General features: G+C 41.5%; 1 protein-coding gene across 2 annotated transcripts in view; it reads left to right on the plus strand.

Moving 5' to 3' along the window:
* The first annotated feature begins 7,750 nt into the window (after positions 1-7,750).
* The window catches only part of lonp1 (lon peptidase 1, mitochondrial), a 39,258-nt gene continuing 34,561 nt past the window's right edge, over positions 7,751-12,447 (plus strand). Inside the window, exons 1-3 of one of the 2 annotated variants that reach the window (XM_020515597.2) lie at positions 7,751-8,290; positions 10,406-10,494; positions 11,843-11,962. In XM_020515597.2, coding sequence (XP_020371186.1) covers positions 7,787-8,290; positions 10,406-10,494; positions 11,843-11,962 — 713 coding nt within the window. In that variant the 5' untranslated portion in view covers positions 7,751-7,786. Of the gene's footprint in view, positions 8,291-9,497; positions 9,522-10,405; positions 10,495-11,842; positions 11,963-12,447 lie in introns of those variants that run through there. The other variant, XM_048614284.1, reaches the window with a different exon arrangement.

Here is a 12,447-nt window from a genome sequence, read left to right on the forward strand (position 1 = left end):
TTTTCTGCTGACTATTGGGAGGCCAAAATACAATCCCAACAAGGTGATCATCCCTTTCTTATTTCTCAGTTTCACCCATATAATTTCACTGGACAATCTCCCAGGGCATTCTCCCTATATACAGCTGTAATGTTATCCCTAAACAAAAACATCACTCCAACTCCTCCCCTGCCTCCCTTTCTGTCCTTCATATCGCATCTATACCCTGGAACACTAAGCTGCCAGTCCTTCCATCCCCCGGACATGTTTCTGTAATATCTATGATATCCTTGTCCCACATTCCCAGCCATGTAGTAAGTTCATCTGCCTTACCGGGCTCCTGCACCCAGGGTTTATCCACTCCATGCATTTTTCTTTACTTTCTTCCTCTTCTTTGAACTATGATGGACTTTGTCTATTTTTAATCTTTTCTTATCTGTTAATAGATATCTTCTGCTATTAATATAGGTGCTGTGGTATTGAGACAAACACTTCTCATTTTGTTTTTATTAAAAAAAAAAGTGAAAATAAATAACTATTCTATTCTACCTGTTGCAGAACAGAGAGATTTAGAGGTTCAGGTCCACAGTTCATTGAAGATTGCATCACAGGTAGACCAGTGGTAAAGAAGGCATTTGACACGCTTGCCTCCATTGCTCAGACCATTGGGTTAAGGAGTTGGGATGTCATGTTGAGTTTGTATAGGACATAGGTATGGCCTCTTCTAGAGTACTGTGAACATTTCTGGTCACCCTACTTTAGGAAGGATGTTATTAAATTGGAGATGGTGCAGAATTCTTTTTTCACTGGAGCATAGGAGGCTGAGGGGTGACCTTTTAGAGATTTATAAAATCATGAGGGGGCATAGATAAGATGACTAGCAAACATCTTTTCCCTAGGGTTGGGGAATTCAAAACTAGAAGGCATAATTTTAAGATGAGAGGAGAAAGATTTAAGAAGGGGCTTGACAGGCAACTTGTTCACACAAGTTTGGTTTGTATGTAGAATGAACTGCCAGAGGAAGTGGTAAATGCAGGTACAGTTACAACATTTAGAAGACATTTAAACAGGTACGTGAATAGGCAAGATTTAGAGGTGCATGAGTCAAATGCAGGCAAATGGGACTAATTTAGTTTGGGAAAACGGGTATGTATGGACAACCGAAGGGCCTGTTTCCATACTGTATGTCTCTATGAACATTACTTTCTATTTCCTATCAATCATCCTACTTTCTTCCATTCTTCTTTCCTCACTCGCCTAATACTTATACAGTACTGTATCAAGTATCTTCTGAGAATTCAATTAACCCTACATCAACTGCAATACCCTGATCAAGCTTTTCTGCTACATCAAACAAATTCCAGCAGATTAGTCAAGCATGATTTCCCGTTCAGAAAACCATGCTGAAAGTCTTCCTAACCAACTCACCTTTATCCATGTGACTACTAATTCTATCTTAAATAGTAGCTTCTAAAAGCTTCCCCATCCCTGAAGTTAAACTGACTGGCCTGTGATTGCTGGACTTTTCCTTACAATCTTTCTTGAACAAGGCCTTAATGTTTCCAACTCTCCTTATTCTAGGGAGGATTGAAAGATTTGAGTCGTGCCCCTGTAAATTCCACTTTCACTATCATTGGACCATCTCATCTGATCATGATGCCTTGTGAACCTTAAGTACCAACAGTCTATCCAACAATTCTTTAATTTTGAACCATTCTAGTGACAGAGATTTCAGCTTACATCACTCCTACTATTTACCTGCTTAAAGATGACTTTTGGGACTCCCTTTATGTTGGTTGTCGATCTTTTCTCATAATTTCTCTTTGCTTCTCCAACACCTCTCTGAACTTTCTGTATTGCTCTTGGTTCTCAATTGAGATATCTACCCAACTTCTGTCATGAGCACTTACTTCTTTAATTTCTAGCTCCTGTGTCATCCAGTAGGCTCTGGATTTGTTTGTCCCACGTTTCCTGTTTGACGGAATATACAGCGGTATCTGTACCTGAAACATTTCCTTGCAGCTGGCCCGATAAACTGTATCTAAACAGTCTATACTGCCCAGATCTGTTCTTGCTCCACTGAAGTCAGCTCTCTGCCAATTGACTTTTCTTGCTCTGGATTATCTGACTTCATTCTGTGCTGTCATCTTGAACGCTAACAATTGATAACTGAACAGATCACAGATCACTGTCACCTGGATATTGCCCATTGACACTTAATCCATTTGGCCCATGTTGTTTCAAAGAACCAAGTCCAACAGTGCATCGCTTCTTGTTGGACTGAACACATACTGCTGTAGGAAGCAATCGAGGAACACTTGAACATTGCTACTCATTATACCAACAGTATCCAAGTCAATATTTGGGTAATCGAAGTTCCCTATTATAACTACTCCATAAAGTTTAAATGCAACAAGATCTGGACAATATCCAGCTTGGGCTGACAAGTGGCAAGTAGCATTTGCACCACACAAATGCCAGACAATGATCATGTCTAATGTTAAATAACTTCCTCAGATCGAGCAATCTGACAACTTTACTAACACCTTTCACCCCAACCTCAAGTTCACCTGGACCATCTCTGATACCTCTCTCTCCTTCCTGGACCTCTCTGTCTCCGTCTCTAGTGACCATCTCAAAACTGATATCTATTTCAAGCCCACCGACTCCCACAGCTACCTTGACTACACCTCCTCTCACCCACCTACCTGTCAGAATGCGATCCCCCACTCCCAATTCCTCCGCCTCTGCCGCATCTGCTCCCAAGATGAGGCGTTTCACTCCTGAACATTCCAGATATCCTCATATTTCAAGGACCGCAACTTCCCCCTTCAGTGGTCGAAAACACCCTCGACCGCATCTCTTGCGTTTCCCGCACCTCAGCCCTCACACCCCCTCTCCGCAATAAAAACAAAGACAGAATTCCCCTTGTCCTCACGTTTCACCCCATTAACCTCCGGATTCAAAGCATCATTCTCCGCCACTTCCGCTACCTGCAATCTGACCCCACTACAAAGGCTATATTTCCCTCCCCACCCTTATTTGCCTTCTGGAGGGACCACTCTCTCTGCAACTCTCTCATCCGCTCCACACTCCCCAGTAGCCCCAACACCCCCGGCAGCTTTCCCTGCAACCTCAGGAGGCGCTATACCTGCCCCTTCACTCTTCCCTCACCTCCATCCCAGGCCCCAAAAATAACCTTCAACATCATACAGATGTTCACCTGCAAATCCACTAATGTGGTCTATTGTATCTGCTGTTCCCGATGTAGCCTTCTCTACATCGGTGAGACCAAGCAGATGCTCGGAGACCACTTTGTCGAGCACCTATGTTCGGTTCGCGACAAACAGCAACACCTACCAGTCGCGAGCCACAACTCCCCCTCCCACTCCCTGGATGACGTGTCCATCCTGGGTCTCCTCAAGTGTCACAACAGCGCCACCCGGAAACTGGAGGAGCAGCACCTCATATTCCGCCTTGGAAGCCTACAAACCAATGGTCTCAAAGTGGACTTTACTAGCTTCAAAATCTCCCCAAACCCGGTCTCATCCCAAGACCAACCCTCCCTCTCATCCCCACCTCCTTGACCTGTCCGTCTTCTCTCCCACCTATCCATTCCTCCCACCTCACTGACCAATCCCCACCACTACCTACCTGCTATCACCATCCCACCTACCTTCTCCAACCCAACCCCCTCCTATTTATTTAAGAGCCCCCTTCCCCTCCCCCCCCCAATTGAAGAGGGGTCCCGACCCCAAACGTCAGCTTTCCTGCTCCTCTGATGCTGCCTGGCCTGCTGTGTTCCTCCCGCTCCACACGGTATTATCTCAGGCTCCTGCATCGGCAGTTCTTACTATCTCTGACGTCTCTTCACTCGCGGCTCAGTTAAAACCTATTGAATTGGTAATAGATCCATCAGTAACATTTCAAAAGTACATTACGGCAATTATGCCCACATACCTACAGTCTTGCGCCAGTGTATAATAGACAAAACACAGAATCTTCAATAAAAACACAAGAGTTAACGTCATAATATTGTGTTCAATAATTTCCGAGGCGAACAAATTGATTTTATATCTGCAACGGCCAATTTCGCTTTTTCTCGCACTACTCTCCACCTTGGTCCCACCTTTAACTGTAGCTCCAATTGGTCCCTTTCAAAGCAACGGTCCCGCTCGAGAGCCAGCGCGTGAGGCGCCTTAACTACTCCGTCCAACTGCCTGTGCTCGTGCTGAAACCCATCCAAAAGGCGGAGGAGGATAGAGGGAGTGGGTGGGGGAGAGTGTACATCTAAGCAAAAGAATATTAACCAAAGTTCGCTAAGAATAGGTATGGATAGTTTGACACAAAGGAAATGGCAATCAGGGATAATGAAGTGAGTACTTAATACTGGGTTGGGATGAATTTTCCCCTTTTTCCATCCTTACAGTTTTTGACAAAAATTCTCTATTAAAAAAAAGCATTGAGATGATCATAGGGCCAGATGTTACTTACATTTGCCTCGGCACATGAACCTCCTTAGTCATTCAGTAAGACCACCTACTTAAGCATTCCCCTCCCATGTGATGCACCTATTCTTTGACTTATTATCCAAAAATCCCTCAATTTCTGTTTTGAATATGCTCACTGGGCATCCATATTCCTCTGCAATAGAGAATTGCAGATTTACAATTTAGAACAGATATTTCTCCTCATCTCAATCCTAAATGTTAATCCCTCATCTCAGACTGACCATTCTAGAGTCATTGGTCAAGGAAAATTTTCAGCATCTGCTTGTCAATCCTCTGAAGAATTTTTACATTTCACGGAAATCACCTCTTATTCTTCTCAGCTCAAAGGAGTATAAATTTAGTCTATTAATCTTTCGTTACAGAACAATCCTTTCATCCCAGGAATCAGACTCTTGAACCTTTGTTGCACTTCCTTTAGAACAAGTGTATCTATTCTTAGGTAAGCAGCCCAGAGGGGTTGGCAGCTGAATGTTCCAGGATTTAGATCTTTCATGTGTGATAAAAAGGGGTGGGGGAGTTGCATTACTGGTAAGGGAGTATCTCACAGCTGTACCGAGGGAGGATATATCAGAGGACTCATGCAGTGAGGCAATATGGGTAGAACTCAGGAATTGGACAGGTGAAATCACAATGCTGAGGGTACACCACAGGCCTCCCAACATCCAGCAGAAGATAGAGGAGATGGTATGTAGACAGATTTGGGAAAGATGTAAAAACAGCAGCGTTGTTATGATGGGTGATTTTAACTTCCCCTGTATTGACTAGGACTCACTTTGTGCCAGGAACTTGAATGGGACAGAATTTGTAAAGACCATTCAGGAGGGTTTCTTAACACGGTATGTAAACAGTCCAACCAGGAAAGGGGTTATATTGGACCTGGTTTTGGGAATGAGCCTGGCCAGGTGAGTGCAGTTTCAGTGGGGCAGCATGTCGGGAGTAATGACTGTAATACCGTGGGTTTTGAGATAGTCATGGATAGGGATAACAGCAGTCCTCGGGTGAAGGTGTTAAACTGGGGGAAGGTGAACTACAATAATATTAGGCATGAATTGGAGAATTTTGATTGGAGGCAGCTGTTTGAGGGTAAATCCACATCAAATGGCAGTTGATAAGAGTTCAGGAGTGGCACATTCCTGCAAGAATAAAGGATATGTATGGCAAGTTATGTGAACATTGGATGACCAGGGATCATAGAATCCCTACAGTGTGGAAACAGACCATTTGGTTCAACAAGTCCACACCACTTGTCTGAAAAGCATCTCACTCAGACTCATCCCCCTACCCTTTCCCTGTAACCCTGCATTTCCCATGTCTAATCCACCTAACTTACACACCCCTGAACACTATGGGCAATTTAGCCTGGCCAATCCACCTAACTGCACATCTTTGGACTGTAGGAGGAAACTGGAGCACCCTTCAGAAACCCACACAGACACAGGGAGAATGTGCAAACCCCACACAGATGGTCGCCCGAGGGTGGAATTGAACCCAAGTCCCTGGTACAGTGAGACAGCAATACTAACCACTATGCACTGTGCCGTACCTGTGTTCCAGTGCTGGGACCTCTGCCATTTGTGGTCTACATAACTGATTTGATGGAAAATGTAGCTGATCTAATTAGTAAGTTTGCAGTTGATACAAAGATTGGTGGAGTAGTGGATAGTGAGGAGGATTGTCAGAGGATACAGCAGGATATAGATCAGTTGGTCACAAACTGTCACAGCTACATTGGCTTCCCATTGATTCCAACAACCATCCCAAAGCATTATCACAAATTGAATTCCATTATTCACAATGGAAGCAACATATTTGACTCTTAGGTGTGTTTATAGTTCCACATACCGCCCATAGCAAACATTCTGCAACAGCATGTCTATACCCAAGAATCTCATGGATCCTTCTGTCATCTCCAAATTTGATTATTCCAATGCTTTACCAGCCAGCTGCTTTCCTCCATTAGTCATAAACTCAGATTATTCTCAATTTTGCTACCATATTCCATTTCACCAAGTTCTGCTTGCCAATAACCCCATTGTTGCTAACTTTGTTTAATGTTTCTCCATTGCCTCAAATTTTAAATTTGCATTTTTGTTGTCAACTTCCCTCACAGATTTATCCTTCCTTACCTCTCTAGCTTTTCTATTCCCCCGTCAAATGTCTGAGAATTTTCCTTCAGTATTATAAGCCTGAATCTCTGGGTATTCCTCTCCACTTACCTTGCCTCTTTTAAGATGCTCCTTAGTATCCATCACTGACCACTTACAGTCAATCCTCCTGGTATTTCTTTCTTTGATTTAATTTTTTTGTCTGATCATACTTCATTTGAAGTTCTAGGAATGTTTGACCTTAGCAAATGTTTTATATACATGCATATTGTTTTTGTTATTCCTTATGGCTATGTAGCACGTGTGGAAATCATGCAATGGCAACGTCAGAATTGACTACGATCCTTCTGCTAATTGAAAACCCATTGACATTTACTGGGTTGAGTTACATGATAGAAAAAGTATCATGGGGCATCAGATGACACAAGAATTGTGCCCCAGTGAATGCCTGAGATCATTATGACTAGATAACAGTGAAGGGACTGGAATGTGTACTGAGTATATGTAGAATCATTATTATTAGTTAACATTTATTTTATTTATATGATTTGGGTTTTATTACTTATGCTGCTCAAAAAGATTTTGTTTGGTGATGCTGGAATGACTTTTTTTGTTACCATGTAAAAATGTAGAACTGTATAGTTCATATGGATACATGTTCACCTGACAAGGACACAGCGCTTCAAAAGCTAGTGATTTCAAATAAACCTGTTGGACTATAACTTGGTGTTGTGGGACTTCTGAATTCGTCCACCCTAGTCCAACCACTGACACCTCCACATCAGAAAAATAATCCTCGTTGTAGTCTTGTTTTCTTATTTTTTTTTGTTTGTGCCCCTTTAAAAATGGACACTTTTGTTGAATGTAATTGGTTTGATGCTACTGGGGCAACCAATGTCCAATTGTTCCAAACGGAAGAGCTGAATAGTACCCCAACTTATCAACTTTCCTTGTCTGACGAGAACAACTACTTGGAATTGTGGTGGGCATAGATTCAAGCTGACTTTCAGAAAAGAATGGATAGTTTTCTGGAAGATTTTATAAAGGTGGGGAGTCAGGAAGAAGGGAGTCAAAATGCTTTATCCATGGCCGTAACTATTTTAGCCAATCAAGGCGTGGCACAGATTCTCTCCGAAGTGCAGCAGGGAGGTCGCCGAGAGGCATTGTGGGAGTTTAGGATTAGTAACCAAGATGGCAGCCTACATGCGACTTGTCTCCATATCTCGCTGGTTTAATAGAGGCAGCCCAGGGTATCGACTATTCGATGTGGTGACGAGTTTTGCTCCAGCCGGGCGTAACAGTGAGACCAGTGTTACTTTCTCAATAAAGCGGTTCCGTTCGGTAGCCTTTGAGGGATTGCGGAGCTGCGGCCGGCGCAGAACGGTAACCAGGGTGGCAGGATCAGCATGTTGCAATGGCAAGAAATCCGGGCTCCTATCACAATCTAACCCCCGATTGCAGCAAACCTGCAGCTTCCAGGACTTCAGTGAGAAGAGCAGTGGTGGTTCGGTTAATTCGGGGGACGACGGTGTGGAAGACGGGGCCGGGGATGGTGGAGGTGGGGAAGGGGCTGCGGGTATGCCCCCTTCCATGACTGCGCTCTCCCCGATGATCGTGCCGGATGTTTTTCCCAATGTCCCCTTGATCGCCATCACTAGGAATCCCGTGTTCCCCAGATTTATTAAAATAATTGAGGTAGGAATTCTGGAGAGTATTTTTGAGAATGTGACAGTTGTTGATGGATGGGAAACGTCGCGCGAACGGGAATATTAAATACAAAATATTTGGATGAGTGGATTTAAACGGGAAAATGTATAGTTATTACGTTCCAAACTATTTTGAACTACCCAAGGTAGTTTTCATTTGCAAATTTGAGACTTAAGAACAACTTTTAATTTGATTATTCTAGAGTACGAATTTCAATATCATACATTTTAGACGCGTTTAACCACTTAAGTGTAGCAAATGTACCTTATACTTACCTCTAAATTGGCAAGCCCAAACGCAGGCCGGGTGACTGCTTTGCGCAACATCTCCCTCTGTCTTCTGACCTGTTGCTGTCTTGGTTACAATTCTATCTTAGGCCTGCTGCAGTACTCCAGCAAGCTGGAGGGAAAAACACCTCATTTTCTGCTTTGGCGCGTTACAGCCTTCAGGAATCAACATGGCGTTGAGTAATTTCAGAACATGAATGCTATCCTCCGTTTTTGATTTCACTCACCCCCAAGGTCGTTTGCTTGGGTTTGTGCTCAGCAAAGCTAATCCATTTGGACCTATTTACATCCATATGCCTCCTCTACTACTTTAAAAGTACCTTTATCATTTACTTTGTTCACCCTCACCATCAGTTCCATCTGCTCCACTTTGTTAGCAACGTAAAACCATAATCCTCCAACTTTGTTCAGTTCTGAAGAAGAATAACATCAGACTCGCAACTTTGTATCTCTCCACAGATGCTACTAGACTTAGTGTTTCTCCAGCACTTTTCATTCTTATTTGAGAAATTCTATACACTGTGCCTTACAGACTAAGAAAATTCTCATGAGACACAAAATAGACATGATTATAAGCGTTGTGCTATTGCCTATTGGAGTAGTTGGGAGTTGATCAGAAATGATTTGATATATCGCTAGTTACAGATGCAAATATATGTTGGTAGAAAACTGCACTACTTGGTTAAAAATAGTCTGTGGTAGTCCACAATTCTAAAGCAGCAGTAAAATGTAGATACTCTTGAAAATGAAGAGCCAATCTCCTTGAAGGCCACTGACTTTCCACTTTGGATAGATGACTCATCCAATACTTTTTTTATTTGCTGGTGCTGTTTGTCAGATAACTAGAAGAGGACAGCCAGTCTGGTTGCATAAACAATGGAAAATTCCTGTTTGCTGATTAATACCCTTTTACTGGAACCTTGAGACTACAAGTGAGTTATGGTCAACCTTGTGAACAGATAGATTTTATGATTGGATAAATTATCTTGTTCTAAAAACATTTCTTTCTCATCTAAAATCAACAATCCTCTATGATTCTTCCTCTATTCCCTCTTCAAAAATAGAATACCAACTAAGCATGAAAAGTTAATTGTGCTTTCCATTTAAAAGCAAGGCCATAAAATTGAGAAAAAAAGATTAAAATTGATTGGAATTTAATAATGAATCTCTTAAGTATACCATAGCTTAGAATACTAAATAAAAACTGAAAGAACTGCGGCCGCCATAAATCAGAAACCAAAACAGAAATTGCTCGAAAAATGCAGCAGGTCTGTCAGCATCTGTGAAGAAAAATTAGAGTTAACGTTTCGGGTCCTGTGACTCTTTCTCAGAAGCTTTACAGCAATTTCTGTTTTTGATGGCTTAAAATACCTTGTATACATTCACAGTAGTTCTGCAGATAAATGCATAACTCTTTGTAGTACTCAGTTATACAAACTAGATAGGTACTGCGTTCCATCTCTGCTGAATTAATTGCTTTCACCATTCCACAGTCAAGTGTGATCTTACTCACTTTCCAAATGTGGCGGGGGCAGATTATGATGACTCCTGTGGGGGAATAGCTTTCCAACTTGGGTGATGTGAAGATCTGCTAACTGGAATTACTTGAAAGTGCTGAGCACTCACATAGCCATCCCACATGTATGCGTGCACACAAGTACATCCTCCATAAACAGTGGTGAATAATCTTTAAGACTGAATATGAGAAAAGCATGTTGGTATTCTGCTTTGGTGTTAAATTTCACATCTTAGCTACTAAAAGTTTAATGCAAAACTGGTGACTGCACAAATGTGAATATTTTTTCCCTTTGTTTAGGTAAAGAACAAAAAGTTAATGGAACTCCTTCGAAGAAAAGTGCGTTTGGCTCAACCATATGCAGGAGTATTTCTTAAAAAAGATGACAAGTAAGCAATATTTAGGATTTTAGTGGTTTGTACTAACATCTAACAATCTGCATAGATGCTACATGGCACATCAGAGTTGTAGAATGTGTATTAGTGAAGCATCAGTGTATAATGTATGTTGTGCTTAAACAATAGTTAGAATATACAAACGATGAAACTTGTAGGGCTATTGGGAAAAGAATAGAGGACTGGATTAAATTAGCTCTTCCATAGAGTTAGTGTAAACGTGGCCTATCTCTGTGCTTATGATTCCAAGACTCCTAGAGAGGCCTAAGAGAGAAAATAAATCATAGCCAACAATAGAGGACAATAAATATCTGCACTTAGAAGGTTAGTATGCTAAATCCTGAGGAGTGATGTCATAAATTGGTTGGCCTAAGAATAGATATTTTATCTGATCATGACCATTTAAATCTAGCTTGTGCAAAGACATCTATGTCTTTAACTTAAATGAACAGACATTTCCTGTTCTATTATTTTCTATTTAAACGTGGCTATAGCTCCTCTTGCATACTGAATTTTAGAATAGATATTATAAATGGCAGTTTTTCATTTATTGTGTTTTCTGCTTTGTTGGCTCCCCGAAAGGCCCAGTAACCAATGAGTTGAAAGAACCCATACCTTGTCCTGGTGCTGAGTTGCAGTAACTGACTTAGTTGAGATTGCGGAATAAATTGTAGGTTTTCATTCCTGATCTTCATAGTGATTCTTTTTAGAAATTTCACCATCTATAGGTTAGGGACACGATTGAAATTGGTTTTGATACCAACCAGGCCTCTCCTTTCCTCCAATTCCCTAACCTCTACAGGAGTCGTTGAAAATTTGTTAACACTTACTGTCCAGCTTGCATGTTGACTATCAACTATTGACTAAGAAGCAAGTTTGGTTCTGCCATATTTCTTGAGGGCGATAGGTAAAGTTCTCCTCTACTCAACTAGCTTACTGAAGTCACAGCTGGAAAACAACCAAAAAGCTAATTCAAGAAAGGAAGGAAGAAAATCATAAAAGTGAAGTAAAATGTTGTGGCGCAGTAATACTGTCCCTACCCCTGGACCTGGAGGCCTGGGTTCAAGTCCCACCTGTTCCAGAGGTGTATAATAATATCCAATAGGTTGATAAGAAAAATAGGGAGGTATTACTACTTCAGTTTCACTTAAGTAAGACTGCACCTCTTGGTTTAAACTGACTTGCAATCAGTATTAATTGAAGAAGAGAAGGTAACTTTTAAAAATGGGACACATCCAATGATTTGTTTTGAAACCACCTTGAAGTTCTGCTACCTTTTGGTCTGCAAGGATAGAACAAAGCAAAGAAATACAAAGTTATCTTTTTCTCTGTAAACTCACAGCAATGAATCTGATGCAGTTGAAAGCTTGAATGAAATTTACCGGATAGGAACATTTGTCCAGATCCACGAGATGCAAGATTTAGGGGACAGATTGCGCATGATTGTAATGGGCCACAGAAGGTAAGTTAGACATCGGATTGAGTTACTTGATTTCCAACTATACAATAAACTGAGTTTACTTTTACAATTCTGTTACACTAAATGCCATACTGTAAACAGATTAAGAAGTATGAATTGTCAACATGGAAAAGTTATAAAATTAAAATACTAGTTGAATACAGTTATGTTAATTAGGTCCCAATCAATAACAATTGCAATGTTAGCTGTATCCTATGTCCAACCAGGTTTGCTCAGTAGTTCAAGCAGAGGAGTAAGTAAAAGGAGTATTAGTGTAAATTGCATTATGGTCTCCAAATACAAGAACATAATGCAGGGAGTCCATGTTTAAAGATGGTAAGAACTACCAATGCTGGAGTCTGAGATAACACACTGTGGAGCTGGAGGAACACAGCAGGCCAGGCAGCATCAGAGGAGCAGGCAAGCTGACGTTTCAGGTCAAGACCCTTCTTCAGAAATGATTTCTGAAGAAGGGTCTCGACCCAAAA

Source organism: Rhincodon typus, chromosome 29, assembly GCF_021869965.1.
Source record: "Rhincodon typus isolate 14 chromosome 29, sRhiTyp1.1, whole genome shotgun sequence".
Taxonomy (NCBI): Eukaryota; Metazoa; Chordata; class Chondrichthyes; order Orectolobiformes; family Rhincodontidae; genus Rhincodon; species Rhincodon typus.